This window comes from Apteryx mantelli, chromosome 1, assembly GCF_036417845.1.
Source record: "Apteryx mantelli isolate bAptMan1 chromosome 1, bAptMan1.hap1, whole genome shotgun sequence".
Classification (NCBI taxonomy): Eukaryota; Metazoa; Chordata; class Aves; order Apterygiformes; family Apterygidae; genus Apteryx; species Apteryx mantelli.
Window position 1 is genome coordinate 85664293 of NC_089978.1, and position 25670 is coordinate 85689962.

The window sequence follows — 25670 nt, forward strand, 5'->3', positions numbered from 1 at the left end:
AAATTTTATATATACACTTCTGTGAGTCTCAAAAAAGAAAATCATGAATGTGGAACTTAAATTAACACATTTGTTTATAGCTGATATGTCTAAAGAACATTGTTTTATTGCTTCAAAACATCAGTAGTTCATAAAAAAGGTGATCAGCTGTTCACAAAGTAGTTCACAAAAAAGCTGCCAAGCAGTGCTGTTCCAGAGCCTGATACCATGGCAAGGTAGCAATGCTGCTGCTGGAAAAAAATGTCAGGAAGTTGAAGAGTGATCTGACAGTGAATACACAACCAGCTCAAAGTGAAGGAAATTTTCTTTCCGTGTACTGAGGAAAGCAGAAACTACTTTAAGCCCCAAATGGAGAACATAGTGAAAAATAGTACTGCCAGGTGGACACTCAGGGCCTGTAGTCACTAGCGTGGAGCAAGATCAATTGGTGAAACTAAGCAAGGAGATAACCAGGAACAGCCCAGTATGCCGTTTGAAAAAACATCGTGTTTTACTCTCTGATCATGACGGAATTACATATGCTCTGTTGTGAGGAGGGAATGAGTATTTGGAGCCGTTGTTGTGAAGGAAAGGAGGAACACTCCTTCTATTTTTGTTGCTTTTATATGCTAATTAAGACTGGAGAGCCTGTCACTTTACCTAAGGCTCCTACAAATAGGGAGTGAGGGATCAACTGTCTACTTCAGCAGTTATTTTTCATGGTCGGGACTAAAAATGATGTAACAGGTTTCTTTAATACCTTAAAAAAGTTGATACTGTCTGGTTTCCATTGGTATACAGCCAGTCTCATATCTGGCTGCAATACCACCCAAAAAGCAGTCAAGAAAAATCATGACTTTCTTATTCAAAGTTTGCTTACAGTCTAGCTCCCTTCTTGATGAAATTCTGCAGAAGCTGGATGAGATGACATGTTAATGTGCTCTTTAAAAGAAAGCTTTCAAGGTGAAGGGTTAATAAACTGCATTGCAGTCCATGAAGGAAATTACTATTACATGCAAACTGTAAAAAATGGCTTCTTGTCTTTAAGTCAGATTTCTCTCTTAGATTCCAGAAAGTTGTTTCTCCATTTTGCAGGCACATCTCCCTTCCAAGCAAGATATCCAAGGCAGATGAATTTGCTAAGAGAAATGAGAAGTTGATCAGCAATTCTGTGTCCATCTGTTAGGTCTCACATCTGTATCTACATTGTGCCCTTAATGCATGTCCTGAGGTCTTGATCCCTCAGACATCCTTTGTGTACCTTTGTGTACTACAACTCTCTCCCTGTCCAATGGCCCAGGTTTCCTTCTTTCTCAAATCAGGACAGTGAAGAAGAGGAAGAGCCTGTGCCTGTGTCTGCCAGCACCTGCATCTCACTACAGCGTGGGTCAGGAAGCAACCGGGGTGCATACCCAGGAATGGCTTCTGGTCCCCTGAGCTTACTACACACGGATCATGTCTCTGTCCTTCCCAGTACTTGACAGTTGCTCACAGGGTACTGGAAGTTGTGGATGATCCTGTCTTACATGACCTAGACATCAATCTTTCACTCCCTTTCAGAGAGCATTTCAGCACCTGAGCACCTGGTCTCCCTGTCCTTCCCTGTCCTAGCAGGAGCTGAAGTTGAGAACAGACCCTGGTTTCTGGCTTTTCTTTGTTTTCACCTGAGGCCGTAAGTTAATGAGTCCTCCATGTATGGGATAGAAAAAGTCTTGGGCACACAATGCTACAATACTAAATGATAACTGGGCTTTCTCTGACATTTCAAATCAGTCAGAAATATTGATGAGTTAACCTGTTCTGACAGGCCTTACAGATATCTGCCCTGCAGTCAGTGTACAACCAGCATCAACTCTGTAACAAATGACCTGACTAATTTGACAGAAATGCAATCACATGCCTGTGTCTGATCTGGATCAAATATGATCCAGTAACACACTGATCTGGTATCAGTGATTATGAAACCACAGCCTGATGACCAGACTAGAGTTTGCTTTAGTTTTTTACTGTAATTTACTAAACTTTAATGACTATTTAATTGCAGATCTAAATTTCCATTTATCCAGCCTTGGGGCCACATCTAAATGCTTTAGGATTTGTGCATCTGTTCTATTAAAAGAGAAAGCCAATCTTACAGGTCTTCTGTTTATATTTTAAAGACAATACTTGACAAACTCTTTAAAAAAATCCTTGAAATTTATTGTTATAGAGTCAATACAAACTGAAGAGCCAAAAGTCTTAGATAATTCTAATATTAAAATGCTAACAGAATGGATTTAGTTGAAAGTTAAACCAGTATAAGGACTTTTAGTGAAAAAAAAAAAAAGTGTAGTGACAACAGCAGGTGGAGCTATTGGAAACTTAAAATGTGTTGGTTCTGGTGGGGATGCAAAATATTCTCTGTGCAAAGCTGAAAAACCTGTACCTGGTAAAAAAGAGTCAGTGTGACAAAATGATATGTTTTATTTCCTACTACTAATGGTCCTACCACAGGTGTGCTCCAGAACATTATCAGCACTGTTCTCAGTGTTCTTGATACCCTTTATTGTTGTACTTGACTGCTTTCTCTATGGTTTGAATTAGAAGAAAACTGCATGTCTTATATAAACTAAATATGAATTATCCAATATTTAGAGAGTTTATATTTGGACTTGAACTATAAAGCAAGAATAATTCATTGTAATTTTACTTAAAAATCCATATGAATGAAACAAGGGTTTCTTTAAGTTGATAACTTTATTGTAGCCATGCCTATCTAAAGATGAAAACAAGGGAAGGGCTGTGGAGGAAGCAGTCTTTTTTATTTGATTGTTAGGGTTGGCAAAACTCAGGGAAGCTTTCAGGCACATAAGCCCTTCTTGAGGTTTGAAATGGAAGCCACAGATTTCAAGCTTTGTGCAGACTGGAAATAATTGCTCTGAGTATAATTTAATTAATGTGGAGTAGAGCAAGGTGATAAGGTGATTAGCCTCTGGGGGACAGGTAGAGAGGGATAGGCAATTATTAGCTATGAAATCTTCAGGAGTGAGCTGTGGGTGGTTTTAAAATGGTATGCACAGGAAAATGCCAGGTTAGAGAGAGACCACATGACTTTAAAGGGTTTTTCACAATATGCTTTCGTAATTGGTTTGAAGAATATATTGTAGTTTGTTATGGAGACATTATTGATAAGAAGTGTCGCATTGTTCGTGTGAATTTGTTGAGTTTTTCTTAGCATTTTATTATTTGTATTGTTTGTTTTATTCTGAGGAGTGAAGCTAAACATATACTATGCAATCATGTTTGAGGATTCAAACACAACTCTGAACAGTTAGTGCATTCATAGCAAGAAAAAAAAAAGCTTTCCCAGGAAAGAAAGAAGAACAGAAACTCACCAAGGAGAAGGAGGCACATGATAGATAGCAGGATTGGGGGAAGGCGGGAGAAAGTCTTAGATAGATACTTTGCCATTTAGTCACCCAAGAGAAACTGATGGGTTAGTCTGGTTATCTTTCATCACAGTTTCACTTGGATCTATGAAATTAAGCTACATGTTAGAAGTACAATCTTTACCAATTAAAAATACCACTTTGCAAAAAAAGTGGAAAGAATAGAGGGCAGAAGAGTAGGTGAAATAATAGTTCCTACTTTGTTACCTTCTTGTCACTTAATTTGGAATCATACTCAGTAGCTGCATATTTTTTGATATAAGAATTGTTTTATTTTTAAAATATATAAAATACACGAATGCAGATTAGAATTAGAGCATTGCTTATCCAACCATAAACATTTTAAAGGTAGCTTTTGATGTTTAAGAAACCAAACACCTCATCCCAGCTTGTGGATCCTCAATGATGTTCTTAACCTGGGAGGACCTTTCATATTGAATAATATTGTGAAGTAGGATAAAAGTGAAAAACAAGAAGGGTGCCAGTGGCATAGAAGTCAGAACGTAGACCAAGCCCTGACAGTATCCTGTTATGTGCTCATTTTGCTTCATGGGCTAAAGGAGCAGTTTCCTTTTAACTTAATTTAAAATGTATTTTTCCCCCCGGAGTTAAAAGCTTTTATTGAAGTTTTGAGTAACTGTTGATGTAGGAGCCTGACAGAAATAAAATGAATGGCAGTACATCATTTGTACACCCTGACTTGTTTGTTTTTTAATGTAGCATATAATCAAGAAGAACATAAATTCATTTTTCTTGGTAACCACCTTGTACTTCCACAGAGGCTAATTCACTCCAGGTGTCCAAAATTAGAATCTGCTAGCCTCTTTCATATTTAAAGTTGAAAAGTATTTATCCATTATTTAGCAAATGTAAGTGAAACTGGGATCTGGATGGGCTTCCCCAGCTTTGTTTTGTTTTTTCTAGGTTTCCTTTTCCTAGATTTCTAGGTTTTTCTTTTCCTAGATTTCCTTTTCTTTTTGTTCACACTACTGTAAAGCAAAGTAGCTATTGATTTAAATATCATAATTCCTGGGTTTCAGTAGTACAAGAAAGCGAAAATCAGATCCACAGGTTTTATTTTTCTGGTCCAAAAATGATGGATAAACCAGGCTGATAATCTGATTACTAGGTGTCATTTTTCAGATCTGATTAAGAAAAAAAATTGTGTTTTGACACAAATAATACCTTGGAAACGTCCGACTAGCTACAGAATTTCCTTGCCCACTTCCCTCCCCTGAGTCCAGACCCTGAGTTCCCCAACAGCTTTCATACAGGGAGGTTGCTGGGGAAGAAGGGCTCGGCATTGTTGAGTTTGAAGCACTGGCATGGACAATTTAGAAGAGACAAAACACAGCCAATGATCTTTTCTTTTCCTGAGATATGGTCTACTGACTAATCTCCAGCTGTACAAAATGAGCAAAAGGGGAAATGGGATTAATTGGAGAGCTAGAGATCTGCAGGCTGAGTAAGGGCACATTTAGGAAGAATGGCTGCAAGAGAGGAAGGGACCTTAAGAGTCAGGTGGACTTGATGCCCAAAGGATACATATAGATTTACAGGTTTGCAATATAGATGGATGTGTGTATGGCATGATTTATATGTGGTCTGTCAACCTTCCTGTGAGTAATGTTTGCTATAAGCAATGTCATAGTATGTGGCATAGGAATTGATTCTGGAGTAAATGGTAGCTATGCTTACAAGATGTGCTTGAGTTTCTTCACTGTCACATGGCATTTTGTTAGATCACACATACCTCTGTCTTTCCAGAAGAAAAATACAGTTTTAAGAAGTGGATAATGATTTCCTGAATCTTTCAAATGCACTGTGATTATTTTGCTATAGTTCTCATTCAATCTGTCTGCTGACCCCTCCCCTCAAAAAGCACGTGGAAGTTTGAAAGCTAACTATTAGTAAGAACTGATGTTTTTAGAGACGCCAGACTTGCTTTATTCATAATTAATATTTATTATTTAAATATTCTGATTCTTTTTATACACAAGAATGTGTAGGGGGCGTAATCCAAATGTAGCATTAAAGACTTCTCTCATTATGTAAAAACTAAGACACACCATAACAGGAAATTTTAACATTATTATTCTGACTATGAAATCTGTAAATCATGTCCATATGTTTAAAAAGCAAGTCATGCTGAACACAGTAATAAAAGGCATTTCAAACTTCAAACAGAATGTTCCTCTGTTCAATAACCTTCCCTCTGAGAAGGTCATTTAGTCATAGGTTAAGAGCTAATGACACCAGTCAAAAACAGATCTGCCATAAATTTTACATACCTCATTTAAATCTTCTGAATTGTTTTATTAAATCTGTGTTATTAAATTCTGATCTATTGATATGAAAGATAACATGAAGCATTTATATTTTAAAGTTTATTAAATATTTGAAAATGGATTGACTCCAGAATTTCTCAAATAAAATAACAACTGTGAGTTTTTATAAATCCTCATCAAATTGTAATTATCTGCTTGTTTTTCCATCTCCACACAGAGCTCCTGTCAGTATTTTCCTTTTAGTCATGGTTTTCCGTGTAAAGGATTTATGGCCTGTGCCATAATATTAGCAACATCCAGATCTTCTTTGGGCTGTGATAATCAAGACCATCACACAGTACTGGCATTCACAGCATTATGCTTAAACTCTTGAGCTTTTCTGCATGTTATTTTGGGGAATGTTATAAATACCCAAGATATGCTCTAGCTTTGGTCTTTTTCTCATACAGGAGAGCAGGATGGAAAAGGGCAGCTCCCAGCAGTGCAGCGACTGGCACAGGGCCTTGGGAGCAGATGATCTGCTAGGATAGGAATTTATTGTAGAAGAAATAAGCTGTAAGCTCCCTGTGCTGCACACACAGCAGTGAGCTAGTGCAGCCCAGAAAGCATGTGGGTCAGGGCTTCAGAAGATGGAGGTGCCTTTCCCTGTCCTTCCACAGAAGCCAAAGGGAGGGTGAAGGATGGTCAATGCTGATATCCAGGTATTTAGCTTGTAGCATTAGGGAGAGATATTTTCATGTTCCTGCACCAGTACATGTGAATCTGGCCTGTTCAGCTCTCTTAGACATCTCTGCTTTGCCATGCAGGATAGTACTCACATTAGGTGACGTGAGGGGGGAGGCTAAATCACCAGGGAGGGCTGCAGGACTGCAGTGCTGCCTCGGCGCATGCAATGACCTTGAGCACAGGACACCAGAAAGAGGTGTCCCCATCCCCACCAGCCATGGCACAGCGTGTGTGCTGACCTCGTCCTCACTATGGGATTTGGCAGGCCAGAGGCAGCTGGCTGGCAGATTAGTGAGTTAATGGAGTGAGAAAAAGTTGTGTGAAGTCCTGTGCTGCACCCAGAGGGAAGGAGTTGTGTGATGACTGGTGCGTGATTAGTGTGCGTATACACACACACACACAAACACGTGTCTATTATCCTGCAAAGGTTTGAGCATGAGTTTTAACTTTGTATACTAAAGTTGACAATCCTATTTGATCAAAGAAGCATTTTCATAAGCCTTTTACAAATTAGGCCTAAGGATCCCTAAAGAGCATGAAAATTAAAATAAACTAGGTAAATATTTAAATATGCTGGCTGCTTAGGCCACTTTATTAGTGGATGCTTTCATAAGCAGTTTGTCTTTCCACCTTCAAGATAAGCCTAAGACCTGTTCTGATTTCAAAAGCTTTCTGGCATATTGCTGCTGCAAAATGGAAATTCCTCACATATAAAAGGGCCATCAGGATTAAATGTGAAAATAACACTGAATTTTACTTTGACCTTCAGATGTGTTTTTGATTACCACAGATTTTCTGTTGTTTGAGCATATTCATACCAAAAATATTTACCTACACATTTCATGAAGTGATCCACAGGAGTAAAGGGCAAAATTTTGGGGTTAGGGGTTAAATTCACCTAGAGACTTAAGCTGAAGCCTGTGGACATGGCAACATTTCACTCCTTGCCGATTGGGATCTTCAGTCCTAAATTAGACCTCCAGGCACAGGCATATTTTACGGTGGGTTAAGAAGCCACAAAAACTTCAGAGCAGGGTCACAGGGAAAGACAGTGGTGGTCAGTGATGGTACATTTCTAATCTCTGTATCCTGGTGGATATTGCACTCTTGGCAGTTAGCTCATGTTCAAATTCCTGTCTGCCTCATTGACAGAAGCTTTTGAATCCGGTTTTCTGCTTCCCAGTGACTACCGTATCTAAGAGCCTTCTGGAGTTGGAGCAGTTCTATTTTGTAAAAAGTATTTAAATACTCACTGGGCAGGACAGAAAAGTGAGGAAGACTCTACAGATTATCAATGACAAGACTCAGGCATTCCAGTTGCTATATTTCAGTATAAGACAAACTGGGCAATGCAAAAGCTTGAATTCTTGCCACATGTAACTCAAAGCCAGACCACTGTGTTCCCAGAGGGCATGGTATCATCCACACTTGTTTTATGTCAGTATGGCTCTACTGACTTCAGTAATTGTTCATGAGTCTAGCAGGTCACCAGTCAGATTTGACCTATGAACTGTTTTCCAGTTTTTCCATTGTTGAAGCACACTATAAACTACTGCCCATAGGCAACGTGGCTATGGTCAACAAATATACCTTAGCTTTCTTGACGCTTGGGAAAAAAAAAGAATTTATCTGTACAAATACTGTTGTATAGTCTAACACGAAGGTGTGTTATTATCCTGTATGCTGCTAGTGCCAGTTAGCTTCTGGTTCAGCATGAGTTGCCTGGGCTTGCAAAACATGGTGCCTCTGCAGCTCCTGGGCTCTCTGAGGAATGTGCTAATGGAGTACCTTGCCAGCAATCCAACCACAAGGTCATGATACCCCTGACTAGGATATCAGTGAAAGGTGATGGGAGGTTCATTCCTTGTAAGGACCCTTGTATTGTTCAGGACTTTACCCATCATGAATATGTGTCTGAATGTAGAGCTTCTCAGAGTAATGAGGGAGGAAATGTAAAGGTGTGCTTCTACTGCCAAGCTGGCTCACCTCTGTTTTGCACCGGGGTCACATTCCCCTTCTCGTCCATGCGGTGTGCAGGCTTTGCACGTTGCATGTGGCCTGGGCTCTGGAGGAAACCCCTCAGCAAGGGACCCCAGTGCAGACGAGTACATAACCCTGCACTGGCCTGAAGGAGCTCCACCCAGTACGGTCGGTCACAAGTCAGACCACATTCTTTTGTCGGAGGATCCTGTGTCACTTCCCAGCACTGATAACAAAAACAGCCTGCCGGTATGTTTGCGTAGACCCAGATCATAGACAGCTTGGTGATCGCTCAGTCTGAGTAATCATGCAAGGTTAAATCTTCCATGCCTTACTCTGACAGAAGACACATTATATTGGTGCTTTGCCCAACAACTGAATCCATCTTACAGGATTTGGCTGTAATTTTGTTTTAAAGAAATCCATTTTTTCCCTATATAAATCTCAGATGTTCATCAAAAGGCCATTTTCTATTCTCTGTGTTGTGTCAGCCTTTCCATCTCTGTAGCAGCTGTTTTGTTTCCTCCATTCCATCTGTTCACAATGCAGTATGGAACTGGAGAATTCAATGATGGGAAAAAATGACTTAGCCGTCAAGACTATCACTTCCAATTCAGGATTGTTGCTTATGATGTTTTCTCTAGACTGGCTCAGTCCAGACTCCAGTGGCTCGGCAAATAAAGCAGTCCTGTACTTGATTTGGTTAAAGCACTGTTATTCAGGCCTCAAACTAGTGAAAGGAATTTCAATGCAAAGGAGGTATTTCATAGCATGGTAAGCTAAAAGGAAATCCATCTTTCAGTGGACCATGCCTTTCCAAAAATCACTGAAGACTTGGTACTGGCATGGCTGTCATCCCTCTAGGGAGATCCACGCACCACACCAGGAACAAATAAATAAATCACATATGGCTGTTGGACAGATACAGGAAAAGCAATTCTTTACTGAAACTATTATAGCAAGTGACCTTGTTCTGACCTGGGTTTGAGAAGGGGCCAGTCCCAGTGGGACAAACATTAAGAAGACTGTACTTGAGATGGCTTTGCGTTTTTGCTTGTTTTCTTTTTCTTTGGCAGAGTTTTAAAATAACAGAGGAAAATCAAAACCACTTGAATAACTGATGTATTTATTTTCTTATATACATTTAAATATGGCACATCTGACAGTAGTTGTACAATAAACTCAAAATGATAATCAAAGCTGGACAGTAGATCAAATAACTCAGTGCTGAACATATGAGAAGCCAGATCCTGTACACTGAATTTCTGAAGAACGTTTCACCCAAGAGTTGCACTAGCTAAGGATTCAGAGGCTAAGATTATTTAGTCTTAAATTCTGAAAGACTGGATGATGACTGTGACTCTATTACCAATAAACCAGCTTCACCTTTCATAATCCAACATGGAACTGTCTCTTTCCACTCATCCTTCCAGACAGCCAACAATTCATCAGTTGTTGCTACCTCTTAGAGAATAGTAATCAATGTCCTAGAGGACCCAGTTGCAGTTAGTGATTACTCTAATAAATAAGTGCAGACTGGATCCATTCTTCTGCTATTAATGTGGAAGATGTCCGTGTTTACTATTGATTGAAAGTCAGTGACAGCTACTTTGCAAAGCAGTGGATTGTTGGAGAATAGGGGAAGTTTGGTCAAGGATTTTCTTTGCTTTGGGACCCATGAGAACCTCTCTTCTCCTTTGGACAACGACAATGCCTGGAACACACTGGTTTTGCAGTTGGGCATATCCGAGGTTGGGATGGACATTTGTCCTCACAGCTGTTTAGAAAAGGAGAAAAAAACAAGAGAGGTAAGCATTATAATATGACCATTCTTTTCCATCACATTCCTCAACTTTTTTAGCATTGAATACTGCAGTGCTCTCCTGTAGGAGATGTTCAGGAAATTTCTGACACCCTACAGCACAGTGAGACAAGACTTTGCCACCTGACAGCTTGTCTACAGCAAGATGTCTTGCTGTTGTCCACAATTTGTCCACAGTTGCAGCCTAAGTAACAGTTTAGTTTCTTGTGATCAGTGAAATCCAGAGTGTCAGCATTGGACAGTGCTGCCCTCAAATTCTACAAAGTGCCTTGTATTCAGACAGAAGCCTCCCAAGCTCACCTGACACTTCAGCTGTGGTCCTCCAGAAATATTGGGCATAAAAGTCTGGCATACAAATCGTATGTCCAGATTACAGTCATTTCTAGAAGCCAAACTCAGCCAAAGCTGAATCTAAAAATGCAAAGGCTACTGCTTCCACATATTCCTTGCCATGAATGAACCTATAAAGTCTATGAGAATGGACCTTATGGGTGACCATTCAGTGACTTGCAACTCTGTTAAGGTACCCAGGGAAACTGAATACTGACTGTCCTTAGGTGAACTTTCAGATAGAGCTGTTGCATGCCCTTGGATCTCTACGTGTGATCAAAGCTTTCTGTGAAGGAAATAAGAAAAATAAACTAATGCATGGAAAAGGAATATTTAAGAAGCTTTTATTCTATGCAAGTTTTGTCAAAGAATCCTCAAAACTAGTTGCACAAAAGGATTAGGAAAACTCATGGAGTATAATAGCCCCAGAAAGAATTTTCCTGCTTCTCAGTGGAATCAGAGCTGATTAACTAGCTTTTATGTGTACAAAATCTCATTAGCTCTAGAAAATCCCTTGATTTGAGGATGAACTTAATGAGGAATGAGCTGTATGGTGTGGGTGCCAATTTAGGATGCTTTTGTCCCCAGAAGTCCATGAGACTACATTAAGCTGTCACAAAGAACACGGTCGGGTTCTAATTACCTAGAAATGGAATACTCCATATCTCCTTATAAATTCTCTGTGTCACACAGTAATTTCAGGTGTAGCACAGTTTTAGTAATCATTCCCTTAAGATTAGGGGAAGAAAAGTAATAAATATATGTATTTGAGTAGCATCCTTGTCCAGACTTCTCAAAGCATGTTAATTAAATAAACCTTAGACTCTTTCTATGAGGTAAGCATTGTAAATATTCTCTCTGTTATTATTATCTCCATAATTGCAGCAAGTTATTTCATCCTGGGTGGAACTCCTAGCTAACTGAGCACTTGCACCTCCAGTAGCTGAGCAAGCTAATTCAGATCTTGCAGTATAGACACACACTGAACAACAAGGAACACTCACCTGCAGGTTTCGGCATGAAATATCTTGTGTTTTTGAGCACAGCTCTCCTGACTCTCCCTACACAAATAGCAGCTGCAGTTCTCCTTGCTTTGAAAGAAGTCTGTGGGACATTTCTGTCTACAGATACATTCACAGTTATCTTCATCAAATTCCATATGTTGTCCACACATAGCCAGCTCAGCAAGAGGAGGGAGTCCTGCAACAGCACGTCTTTTAGTAATAAGCTTTACATGGCTAAATCCTGCTCTTGAAGAGACATGTAGCACTTCCTTTTCAATCACTAGGACTTACACATGTACTCTCTGATAGATTCTAGTCTTTCAAATTTCTGTTACAACTTAGAGTGCAGAAAAGGACTCTGAGAGTTTTTCAGGAGAGGAATGGACTGATTATTTCCCTTACTCTAATACTGTTATTTCTTGTGGTTTTGCTGAATGAACCCTGCATTATTTGGGGGTTATATATTAAAAGAGCCAAATGTTAGGTTTTGGAATGCACAAATCTGTACTGAACAGCAGTACAGATAAAGAAAATCTAGAAAGTGATTTAGTCTATACTCATTACAAAGTGCACTTCCACACAAACTATCACACTCACTTGTCAATGTACTGCACTATCCATCAGGAAATTTTTACAAAAGCAATATTGTATCTAGCAAGGTGCAACCTGGTCTAACACTGTTCAATAAACGGCATATGTACACTTGTCAGTTACTGAAAGGAGAAAACATTTTGTTTCAAAAATAAAATCCCAGCCAAATGAATGCACTGTCTAATACCTCATCCATCTCCCCTCAAAATACACATCTGGAGTACAATATAAGGCTAATCCTAGCAAAAAGGGAACACATTTTCTGAAAGCCATATTAAAATACTGGCAGCACATCCCTGGTTAAAGGTCATGGTGTATAATGGATCATTGGAAAGGTAATTTCCTGTAGTTTTGCAATTAGCTCTTGGATTTAACCTATGGAATGTGGAATGTAACCTATGTTCGTGACCTCTGCAGTTTGAGTTCTCATCTTAATGGCCAAAAAGGCATAGTCATTACTTCAAAGAAGCCTTCATTATTATTTACTTAATGCTGGATAACCAGTATCCAAACAAAATACAAAACACATCCTATTTGAAGGGAAAAAGGAATCTGCAGCAAATTCTTGGAAAAAAAAAACCCTCCTTGGGGTGATAAAGCTTGGCATGTATGAATTGATGTAGAGTGCTTAGGTTTCCCTTTGTTTCAGCCTCAGAGACAGATATTAGGTGATTTTGTCCAAGCCACTGCCAAACACAATGTACTTCAGAGAATGATTTTTTATTTGATGAAATATTTAGTCTATGTCAACAAAAGCTGTAATTCAACAAGTCACAATTTATAATGTTGCAAGCTGACCTTACAAAAGGCTAAGAGTTAAAGGGACTCTGGATATTCACAGTCCTTTGGACTTTAGAGTACTAATCCTTTTTTGAGTCCAGAACCTAACTTGAGCCCAACTACCTAACTTGATGGATAAACAATCTGATCCAGAATGAGAACAGATCCTATAAAAACCACTACAACTGATCTCTTGCTTTTTAGGAGACTGTAACCAACAAAGTAGTTTATGAAGTTATTTTACATTAGCTTGCTAGTCCGGGATTTGGTTGCCAGATTGCTTTTATTGTTGGCTTGATGGTTTATTCTTGTACTTTGTGAATGTAGGCTAACCCAAAGAGGCAGGACTTCCATCTGCATCCATCCACTGTAGTGTAATGACAATTTTATTTTGAACGGTGCAATTTCCTAAGAAAAACTTTTTTTAAAATCTTATATAGGATGTGGGGAAACTTCTCTTAATGCTTACTGCTGGTCAGCATCTTTAAACTTACACGGTTTCACCAGAGAATATTTCCTGCAAATTTCTTTCACAGGTTAAACTCTCTTCCAGGAAAAGTAGAATGAGGAGGGAAGACACTTCTAATTTTACCCTGTTCCATTTCTTTCCACAGACCTGAAAAGGTTCACTTGCCTACTCCTGAATACATATGGCATACTGGTTTGAAAACTTCCTAAATAACTTATTAAATAAGATAATAACAAAAAATAGGCAAATACTTTGAAAGGTCATATAATCTATTGCATTGCCTACAACCAATCAGCAGGACTGATTTTACCCGTCTTATTCCTGGTAGTCTGTTCTTGAATGTTTTCCACAATGAAGATTCAACACCCTCCCCATGCAATTTATTCTAAGGCATAATTTTTTGTACAGTTAAAAAGTTCTCCCTAATATCTGAACCGTATCTTCCATCATGCAGTTTAAGCTCCATGTAAAAAAACAATATAGCAAGTATGCCTATTTCCTCTTCCTTATTCAGGTTGCTAGTATAGATGGAATAAAATGCCCAAGCAGAAAACATGAGATGGGGATAAACGCGTACTTGTGTTTATTTTCAGGTGAGTTTCTACTCAATTAAGAAAGGCTACATAGGGATGTGGAATTAAAGCTTAACTCCCCCAGTGACAAAATGGGACAAAACCAAGATGAGACATAATCAGCCTAAAGACACTATAGCAAAGGTGTCAATTTGTAATTTCAGCTTTACCTTCCCGTCTGTTAGGGTGCTGTACATCTACAATGCATTCACATTTGTCACTATCCCATATCCATCCATTATGGCAAAGTTTGTTGGTAAAGGGGCATCTAGAAAAAAAAAAAATCAAGATTTTTTTTTTTTTAATATTAAGAGCATCAGTATAGTCACTTGGCGAAAAGAGCCTGCTAGTATTGTAGGTCTGTCATTTGTGTTATGTGAACCTATGGCATCTGTGTGTATTACTACTGCAAACAGAAAATCTTAGGGATGGATGAATTTACTGATAGGGCTTAGCTGTCTGGTTCCCAACATCTAGCAGTAGCAGATACAGCACATATTTTGGATTACATGCCTAGCAAACAGCTACAATTTTGCAGCTCCACTTATTCATAACACAGCTCTACCCAGCCCAGAGTAGCTTATGTCCAACTCTATTCATGCTCCAATTTTGCCATGCTGCAAAGTGCAACACCACTTAAAATTTTACCTATGTTTAAGGATGTACAATGTACTGTTTTCAGGGTCAGAGGGGTCAGTCTGACAAACTATTCTATGCTCAAATTGTAGCAGATGGGAGGGGAACTCACAAACTGGAATGAGGCTGAAGTTCTTCTGTATTTGCATAGGAAGATTTGCAGCAGCCAGCAGCCTGCCGAGGGCTGTGATGGCTTCACTGAAATGTCATCTCTCTTCCAGCCTGGATATCTAACTCAAGGGCAGTTATGGGGGTAAGTCTACATGCAAGGTTAGACAGAGACATCTGAGCTAGCTTTAAATACGTCACTTAACCTAGCCCTGTTTCCAGACTTTTTCTAAATTAATGTAACCTGTTGTCATCAAGACTAAAGGTATGTTTACATCATATTTTGGAAATAGATGTGAGATCACTTTTCTCTAGGCACTGAGCCTGAAAGACACAAGCCAGGTCTGGACTAGAAAGTGCATATCCATGGTTTGCACTGATCTTGACCCAGCGGGCCCTGAGGTGTGGCAGAGCATTTTAGCATGACCTCAGTATTCTGTTTGCCCTGGCTAAAATATATGTGAGCAGAGCTGCTTGTGTCAGATCAAAAAAACCTATGCACACATAACCAAATAGTTAGCATAGTGCTAATATGTGCAAGTCCCCCCCTCAAGCACCTAAGTGTATTAATGACTCCAGATCCTGCTGAACTAGCCTGCTATTTTTTGGATTCTGGTGTCCATTTACTTACAATTTACTAGGTTTAATTCAAGTTTTCTAACGCTGAGTGATAATCAAGATATTTGGAAAAACTGTTGGGAAAACAGAAAGTGAAAGCACTATTATAATGACCAATTCAAAACAAAATAATTTTCATACTTAGGATTGCACATCCTGTGCAGCTTTTTGTAAATGAGGGAACTTACCCATCTTCTTCAGGGTACTGGACAGATCTTCGTATGATGGCATACGGATGACGCTGGGTATTCGATATACACTTACAGCCTGTATGATTGGCAATTTTGATTGGCACGGGCTCCGGAACACTTGTCAAGGGAACTGAGATCTCAAAAAGCTAGGTGGATGAAATAACCATTTTTTTTTCAGTTTCCATTATACAGTTAATATGTGTCCTAAATCAAAACCTCTTATCCTTTGCCACCATTTGTCTGACCCTTACTCTTTTCTAGAGATAGTCACCACAGGCATAAACGAGCAGGTGGTCACTGAGGGTCTCAAAGAGAAGAATAAGCAATGCCCACCAAGGTAGGAACTTGCCAAAATGATTGTCCCAGTGTTGTAAGTACTACCAGCTCCTAAATACCCAAGATCATCCAAAATGCTTTGCAAACACATTCAGAAACCTCTTCTGGGTTGCTAGGGCAGACTGAAGAAGATATAGGTGCTGGGAACTTTGTTCTCAATTGTATCATCAGTTGAATTTCAACCATTTATGGAGATAGTTATTTAACTGTCCTGGGATACAGTCACACCACACACCTTTAGGGATCTATCATAGCCCCCACAACCTCCCCAGAGAGGGAAGAAACCGGAACATGTAGAGGACAGTGTAGTCCACTTCAGCTGGGTTTCTGCAGGGAATCATCCTGCAGAGGGCCTAAAGAAACCTATACCAGAAGCTAATTCTTCTTTAATGTATTGTTACTAGGATCTGGGACCTTCTGAGAGCATTGCCTCATGGAAATCCTCCACATTAAAGGATTAGGAGAGAATTTGGGAAATTCTGTCAAGTGAGGCCAGAAGTTTGAGATCTGCATTTTTAAAATTGCTGTCAGTGCCAAAAAAGCAGGCCAGTAATTTTTGATATGAAGCTTTGCGAGCCTATAGATGGAGTCATTTTCAGCACGAGAGGCCAGATGCTCGCAATTTGAATGTCTCAGGATCTAAATGCCCCAAATCATAAGTCACTTTGGAAAAGAAAGGCTTAAACCAGTAGCTAATTTCTACTCAGGTGCAACAGGCAACAAATACCTGGGCTTTAATGAACAGTGCCAAGAAGTGAGCATAAACAGTATTCAGACAGCTTCTCACTGTTGACTCCCTCTAGCGTCTACACACAGAGATATCTTGCTCCAGTGGGTGCCTGAGCAGAACTCCAGCTTTAGTTCTTTGAATCAGCCCTATGGATAAAACCATCTATGTCTACAGCCTACAGAAGGAGCACAGGAGACTGGTCTTCCTGGATTAATCTTCATCTTGTGCCTCCTTCCTTACAGCTGATAAAACCTTCTGTATTTGGAGTAATATATTATATTCTAGTTATCAAAAAGGGTTGTTTTAAACCAAAACAAAAATCATAGGCAGTTATTTTAAAATGAAAATTGAAGTCTTTATGGGGAAACATTCTAAGGGAAGCAGGCCTGATTCACCTCTGTATTGTTTCGGGTTTGTTGGAATGCAATTCTATCATGTCTAAGACAGTTGTACTGGAATATAGTTTAAGTAAAATAAACCAGTGCCCATGCTTCTTGTGTCAATGTTCATTAATTGGTTCCATTCCACACCAGAAGGAGAGATCTCTTACGAGCTGTTGGCTATATCAGAGAGACATCTGATCATCTCAGGGTGCTAGATAAGGCTAAAAAGTATTTATTTATTTATGTATTTTTGGAACAGCAATTCATAAGCTTGTTGAAAAACTACAGTTCTGCAGACTGTCACATTCCTTTAGCTTCCTTCAAAATAACCATTCCCTCAAAAGCCCCCCGGCTCCATTCCATTCCTGGATACAACCACATCAATACAGATTTACTCCTCTAATTATCAATGGAATTACTCCCATACTGAGAACAGTTTTTTCCTGATATGAAATATTCACTGAAGGATATTCATGCCAACTGAAGTTAGACACTGCCACACCTTTATTTAGATGTCTAAGCAGTGCAGCTTAGGTATATTTCTCGGCCCCTGAATCTGGATGCAGCACTAGGCCAAGACATGCTGGCATGCTAACACATACCCAAGCCTTGGATTCCAGGGGAAGAAAGGTGAGTTGTGGGCATAGAGGGGCTGTAGGCCACTTCAGAAGCTCCCACACATAATTGATCAAGGATCCAGGGCTTCCACAAGGCTGTTCAGAGATCACTTTAAATAATTTGGGTGCACTGAAGTTAGACTGCTTGGTTCCTTAGGCTCCTCAACATCACAGGGGCCTGCAGTCACTTTCTCAGGGCCTTATTTTCCACCTCTATGCATATATAGCCATTTTTAACTATGCATCATGAATGTAAAATGCTATTGCACACACCTGCATTCACTCCACATGGATAAAAAATTAATTCTCCTGTCTGTTATGACAGTGTAGACAGATTTGACATAACAGGATTTCAGAAACCAAACATCCTCTTTCCCCTCCCTTCTCTAAGAGCCAAAGAAAAAGAAGGCAGATAAATACACTCATTTACCGTTTTTGACACATAAGTTGTACTTGTATTCATACAACTCAGACTTTCCTCATTGCAGCAGCCTCCACATCTGAATACATTCACACAGGGAGGCTTGAAGAATTTGTTGGTTGTTGTACCCAGCTCTTTGGCAACTTCCACACAGGTTTCTCGTGGCACACATTGAGTCTTCTGCCATTCCTCATCTATGACTGGAGAAAACACCAATTTTATAAGCAATGACAGCAAAGTAAACCTCTGATTAGTGAGGCAAAAACATTATATAAATAAAAATGAATTGCTGGCAGACCATTTGCACTATTTGCTGATACTTGGATCGGTTTAAGGACCAGAGAGAGACTGAGGACAATATTATCCCAGTGACTTACACCAGCTGCACTGGCAAAGAGTTGTTACATTTATGTGCCTGTAGTTTTCACAACATGGATGACCAAAATCTCAGTTAATTTCAGCGGGTTAAGTAGAACTACATCAATTTCTGCTAGCCGAGGATCAGCTCCAAAGTCTCCATCTGAAAAAGCTGACCCAAACCCTGTTCTCATTTTCTCCAGGGTAGACCTCTTTATTGTCATTCTATGCTCTCTTCACATTTACCCCACTGTTTATCAAAGTCAGAGCCTAACTGGAAAAGCACATTAATGATTAACAGATTCTGGTCAGAGGGTATTAATACTCCTACTGGATGTCAGCCAGGGAACAATGTTTCCAAAATGTCTAATGAAATCCAAGACAAACACTCTCACACCTAAGTACCCTCAGGGGTTTCAAGTTTGAATAACAGGAATATGAATTCAAGCATGATTTATCTTTTCAAAACAATGTGACATCTTTCAAATACTGAGTTGTTGAAGACTAGCAATTTATTTTCAACTGATCAGTCAAATTCTGACTGTGAGAAGGAATAATGCATTAACTGACTGAACCAGAGACAGAAAACAGTAACATTTACGTAGTATTATCTCAAGTCTTGTTAGAGGTGGCCCTGCTTACTTTGGCTTTTGCTTAACTCATTCATGTTATGGAATTACTCGAGATTCATCAATGCTTATCCTTTACGTCCTTCCTAAAATTATGAAAAACATTTTTCCTGTCTGCCCCCCTCCAGCAGGCTTATGGAACATCAATACTAACTTCTATACTGTTAGGAAAGTTGCTATCTCTTCCTGAGCAGTCCACCTCCCTACTGTCGTGCAAGTAGTGCACCTGGTTATAGGGAACTTCTGAAAAAATTACTTTTTGTGGAAGACTTTTAATTTAAATGCTCTACCTTGTCTTCCGATGAGCATTTATTTTGCCCTTTCCTACTTGACTTTCCTTTTATTTTTTTAATTTGTTCTTTATTTGTCTGTGTATATTCAAACCAGTTGTTTATTCCTGCAAAGTCCTTCCCCAGGGTTGATTCACTCCATTTGTCAGTCATGCAAAAGATACAGGAAATAAGAGTTTGGAGGCTAGGTTCTGACTTTACATCCTGCAGCATAAATTAGGAGAAAAATCACTAAAATCAACAGAAATTTCTGGAGTTAGGTGAGTCTATCAAAACAGCAAACTAATCCTAGGCCTTAAAATAGAAAATAAAGTGTTCACCAAACTTATTAAGGTATATGCATGTAATCACTTCAGATGTCATTTCAATGAGTGTCAGCAGTAATGACCTTTTCAACTGCATATATCCTCCCTTTATTAATCCCTTTTTTAATGGTGAGGCTGTTATAAGTAGGGCTGTTATAAGTAGTGCTAGTGAAAGAAGTGGGTTTCACATTTTGTTCTGAAGCATCATGGTCACTCTGATCTTTTTCATGAGCAAGCATAGGCCATTTGCCGAGAAATTTGGCTCTGATACGTGCTCTAGCTTGAAAGTTCTGCTGCTCTAGGTGAGCTGAGCTGCGCTGGGGAGGCTGTGGTTACACAGGGTGACGCAAGCTCTTTGTGAATTCATTGCTAAAGCTCTGGAAAGGAGAAACAAAGTCCTGAATTCGCCCTGCTGGTGTATGGGTGTTGTGGAAGATCGTCTAGCAATGAAACATTCAGTAGCCCTGATCCCCCGAGCCTTCTCATCATAACACTTTGTTAAAGCAAAACAGATGCCCCTGGCAAAAAGGTCAGTGCTTACTGAGTGGAAAGGGTGTGGGAAAGAAATTCATGTTTATAGGCTTGGTTTTTTAATAGGGGCTTTAGTACCTCGAACATATTAAGACATTAGAACAAAAATAGTTTCTGTCCTGGGATAAGTCCACTTTGGATGGAGAAATGGAGAAGATGATCCAGTAGGCTTTTTTTAACTTAAATTTCAGTGAATGACAAAGCTGACATCTCTGAGTCTAGAGTTGGACATTTAAAGGGGAAGTAGGATGAAACCTAATAGCTGAAACCCTACAGACTGTTAATGATGATAAGGAGATATCTGTAAGACTATAGAGTCATCTGACCTTATTACCTGAACAACTGCATTATTCTGCCGTTGAGAAAAGCCCATTGCAATATACACTGCCTCAGTACCACTTGCCAAAATCCTCTGTTGTTTCACTGTGTTGACAAAAAGAATATAATTTTACAGAAATGCTGATGCTCACTAAATGAGCAACAATGAATAGAAAAATCCAGCATTTGACACTGGGTAGTGCTTCAGTACAGTAACAGCTCTATGGACTGCTAATATTTCTGTATAGACTTCTAAATGTGTGCAGATAAAATGCATATCACTAATTAAAGGCCTCTTAATTGTCCTCTGCAGTGTCTATCGCATTCTGTTTTTTTCTGTAAAAAAACTTCTATGAGAGGTTGAAAGCTATGTCTATCATATGAAAACACTTTTTAGACTGGCATTCAGGTCTGCATTTCTGTATTCTGGCTCAGAGAAGCAAATTAAGGGCTCTGCTCAGTCATAATTTAGCCGAAATGTAGAAGTAAAAGATATGAAAGTGACAGTAACTGCGCAAATGTGGCTGTGGTTATTGTAAAAGTGGTAGTAGAACAGGATCAGCAATATCTGATTTCCCAAAAGGAAAGTGACATAATCACATCACTTCAGGGTCAAGACTGAACAAAAAAAGAATAGCTCAATCTACACTATGTTAAATCTGCAGTTTGGTTTTGCTGCAGGATATTTACTTCCTTGAACAAAGTATACTATCTGATCCTTTATTTTACATCAATGAACACATATGTGCTCTTGAGTCTTTCCCCTACAGGGAATAGTATTCTTCTTTTGCTCCAAGTAGGAGAAGAGATTGTGATTCCCTGCATTCAGCTGTTGGCTGGTAGTTTCAAGATCTATGTCTTCTCTCCATAGAGATTTCATCAAACAGATCACGATTAGGGCAGTACTTTCCTCTTCAGCAATTCCCACCCAGGCATTGCTGCTGATGCATATAGTGCCTTATATCAGAGCACACCTAATGAAAAAAAAAGAATTTCTATGCCTGCTGTAAAGCTCATGTTTCTGCCTGCAGGCAAATTCTGAGATTTAGCATAATGCTGCTGGCAGGCCCCTCAGCCAGTCATTCCAAACTCTTCTTGCTTGTTTACTTCCCCTCTCTTTTTGTGGACTGACAAATCCATACTTAATACATCTTTCCTTTGGATAGTATACAGAGAACAATAAGCCTGATTTGGCCATAAAACAGGGAGACATACTTAGGCTGTTGCCTAACATTCTTTCATACAATGTCATTTTCCATGAATGCCTCATTGTTACTGATGCATTCTAGGAATCCCCTGGTATTTAACTCTTTATTGCATAAGCAGCAGTGGTCATGAAGCTGACACCAGACTCAGCTGCAGACCTGCACCTACCTTTTAGTGTATCAATATCATAGAAAGCAGCAGCAAATCTGGTGGAGCGATGTGATGCAGAGCGGGAGTCTAAATTGGCCAGGTTTTTGAGTTTTAGCCTGCATTTCCACAGCTTCCAGTCCTCAGAATGAGTGATTCGAAGCAGCTCTTCCAAGCTGGATGCTCTCCTGATCTGCTGTTCTGACCGCTCTAATGCTGACAGAGATGTCTTCTGGAAGGAAAGGGCCATGTCAGAAAGGCAGTGCCTTTGCAGCCTATCCATAATGCAGCACACAGAGCACTTGTACAAAAGGCAGCATGTTGCTGAGGACAACAGAGAAAATCTGGGAAAACAGGAACACACAGGGATGTCCGCATTTTTGACAGTGCCTTGAGTCAGACCAGTCTGTGGGATTTTTGCCCTCATGAATTGAGAAGGGGAGATAGTCACTTCCTCACCCATCACAGGTCATCAAAGGTGACTGACAAATGCAGACTGCACTCCTCGTATCCCTGCTCCTTGGGGAACCTGGCAGACACTGCCCACATCTCCATTGTGCCTGACCTGGCCAGTCACATCAGCAGGAATCCCAGGTCACCGCTGCAGACAACCTGAATGATTTCAGCTGACAAGCGCAACCCATGTGCCTTTGCAGCAAGCCACCTTAGGGCCTTCCCAGAAAAACTCTGGTGCCAATCATGTGACATCACTGAAAGGGCAAGTGGTAATAGCTGAAAGCTGCCCTGAGTATCAGGGTCCATCCACAGAATAGGTAAACACCATCTTCAATGTGCTGTAAAGTGCAGGCTATATCTATGATTTCCTGTCCTGACTACCATTCGGGCCACCCCTAAGGCAGATAAAGTGGCCTCAAGCCCTGCCTGAGCTCTGTTGCTGTACAGCAGTGTCAGTGCTGTCATCACATTCTCCTGAGGGACAGATATCCCCTGAATGCCTCCATGATATAAGTGACCAGTCTCCACTCCCAAGGTAGGATGCTCCCTGCAAAGACCTACCCCACCAATCTGAAGTCATTCATCCATCTTAAAAATACCCATTTAACAGAAACTTAGCATTGTAGGGTACCACACAGCAATACTCATTTCCTCAGCTGCTGCTTTCCAACATCTGAGTTTGTGCATTTATCAGGGCACTGAGTATTTATTTCCACTGACTCACCAGATCTGGTGGAAACTACTACTTCCAACCCAAATAAAAGGTTATCTTTGTGAATGGGTGTATCGCGCTGGGCTGGTGCTCTCAGATATACTCTTTGGTAGTGCAGCTGACTGTACTTTTTGCCTTGCAAATAAAGGGCTGCACTGCCAGCTCTCATAAATAAAATGCCAGTTCTTAAAGGCAAAGCTGCAAAATAGGAATTTGGTGATTCAGTAGGTAGTAGTCTGCAGTCTGAACTAGTAGCAAGCTAATACTCTGTATAATGTTGGGGAAGGGACTGGGGGAATGATCACCAGTTAGAGGAAGTCTTTTAGATGAGATATAAAATCCAGGCACTGACCACATCTGTTATTCATTATTAAAACATCTGCAGCATTTATTTTGCAATGATACAAATGTCAGCTTGTACATTCTGGCCAAGTTCATTTTTGAGTAATTACCTTTCACTGACCTAAAATTCCCTATGTAGTTAACTCAGAGTAAGTTATTTGCTCTTCTTCTAAGCCCTTATAGAACATTATATCTAGCACGCTGCCATGATGCTTCCACTACAGAGGTGATCACTCTTCATTGGTGAGTGATTTCTCATACATTTCATATGTAGTGAAAACTGCAAAGCCCATCTCAATACTTATGAACAAAAAGGTCAGAAAGAATGTGAATAATTAGCACTAATAACTGGATTGCAAGACTTTTACAAACTTTAAAAAATGTACCTCTGATATCGATGCATTATAGTGGTATTGACAAAGCCTGCCTATATATGTAGGTTGTTCCTTCTCTTCTTGTACTGTTTTTCCTTTACTGGAAACTGGAGAAGTACAGTCAGAGGAAATAGAATGAGCAGTGCTCATTAGCAGTGTTCCCTTTGCAGTCATCAGAAATTATTTCTCATTAACTGAGCCATGATTATCCAAAACTCACATAGAGCCCTTAGAACTGAGTTATCACTTCCCTGTAGATTCTAATTCTGCTCAGTGTTGCCTAGGCTATTTAATTCTGAAGTAAATCTATTGTTTGTTCTCTCTTTACCTTCTCTTCACATTTCCTAACACCTATCCAAGCTCTTTGGTTTGATAGGATAGCCACCTGTCTACCTGCACAATCCCATAATAATAAGGTTTCTTCTTTTTATATTTGATTTCTCCTTGTAGGGAACAGATTTTACAACTGATTTTATAGCTTCTTCCCAGGAATCCCTATCCAAGACAGAATTTCCAGACACACTCTCCCACAAAGACAAGAGCTTTGATAAAAAGAGCACTATCTCCCCCTGGGCACTACTGACACTAGGCAGGATGGTGAACAGAGAGGATTCCTAGATTTCAGAAAAGGGATGAATCCCACATAATTCTAAATTTTTACAATGTAGACACCTATCTTGTGAACTAGTTACCCTCAGCTCCCCCTAGAGCCAAGACAGGCAAATATAGGCACTTTTAGAGTGTGATTCATTTGACCTACGTTAGATGAAATCTCATCCAAAGTCTTTCTGCTGGCTGCCCAGCAAGCCACAGCTCGCCAGCTCTCATGAGGTGTCTGTCTGTATTGTGAATCTTTGGTCAAATGACTCCCGCTGCAGCTATCTGGAGTATAAAATGTCTGAAGAGAAGTACATAGTTTTGTTCCAATCTACCTAAGTGCCAAAATGCAAACTGTGAATATTGCCTTACACATCTATTTTGGCTTCACTGGGCCTATTCAGATACTCTCATATAAAAAGTTCATTTAAACACTTGCTAGGGCATTGACAGAGTGTTTAGCATCTAGAAGGATGTTCCCCATCCTTATACACTTTGACTGTAGGGGTTGTTATCCACAAGTTAAAAGCAATCAAAAATGAAACCTTATAAAAGGAAAAGAATGTGGAAGACACAACAATCCCTCCAGTAGGATGTAGCACTAAGGCCTCTGATACCAGAGACTAAACTTCTTCAGTCAGGTGCGCTGTTATTATGGCACCGCAGCACTCAATAGCATGTGGTCAGAAAATCTTTCTGAAGCATACACTTCTAGGCAGCCTGTTTTGGAAAGGACAGCATGAAGTGAAAACATGTTAATGGTCTCAGATAATACTGTAAATGAAGTGCCATATGGCTGCTAGTACCATGCATTTCTTTTATGTACTAGTCTAAATTCAAGCCCTGTTTAAGGCTGACAGGAAAACTCCACTTAAAAGAGCGCAGATTTGCACAGAAAGACAAAAAGATGTTTCAAAATGTGAAATTGAACGAAGGTGTTAGGATTGATAGCGCCTCAAACCTACCCCTTGTGTGATGATCAAGGACCTTATTCCCCCTCACAGTGATATCAAGTGGACAGCCGTTAAAATCAGTACAGGCATACCTCGGAGATATTGTGGGTTCAGTTCCAGACCACTGCAATAAAGTGAATATCGCAATAAAGCGAGTCACACAAATTTTTTGGTTTCCCAGTGCATATAAAAGTTATATTTACACTGTACTGTAGTCTGTTAAGTGTGCAATAGCATTAAGCCTAAAAAAACAATGTGCATACCTTAATTAAAAAATACTTTATTGCTAAAAAATGCTAACCATCACCTGAGCCTTCAGCGAGTCATAATCTTTTTGCTGATGGAGGGTCTTGCCTCGATGTTGATGGCTGCTGACTGATCAGGGTGGTGGCTGCTGAAGGTTGGAGTGGCTGTGGCAATTTCTTGAAATAAGACAGCAATGAA

General features: G+C 39.8%; 1 protein-coding gene across 3 annotated transcripts in view; it reads right to left on the bottom strand.

The window, feature by feature from the left end:
• Positions 1 to 9510: 9510 nt before the first annotated feature.
• Positions 9511 to 25670, bottom strand: part of VEGFD (vascular endothelial growth factor D) — a 31808-nt gene continuing 15648 nt past the window's right edge. The window contains exons 2-7 of one of the 3 annotated variants that reach the window (XM_067289733.1): positions 21814 to 22021; positions 18019 to 18209; positions 15520 to 15668; positions 14140 to 14237; positions 11558 to 11753; positions 9511 to 10178 (exon numbers count right to left, since the gene is read on the bottom strand). In XM_067289733.1, coding sequence (XP_067145834.1) covers positions 10052 to 10178; positions 11558 to 11753; positions 14140 to 14237; positions 15520 to 15668; positions 18019 to 18209; positions 21814 to 22021 — 969 coding nt within the window. In that variant the 3' untranslated portion in view covers positions 9511 to 10051. Of the gene's footprint in view, positions 10179 to 11557; positions 11754 to 14139; positions 14238 to 15519; positions 15669 to 18018; positions 18210 to 21813; positions 22025 to 25670 lie in introns of all 3 variants that reach the window. The other 2 variants (XM_067289732.1, XM_067289734.1) reach the window with 2 other exon arrangements.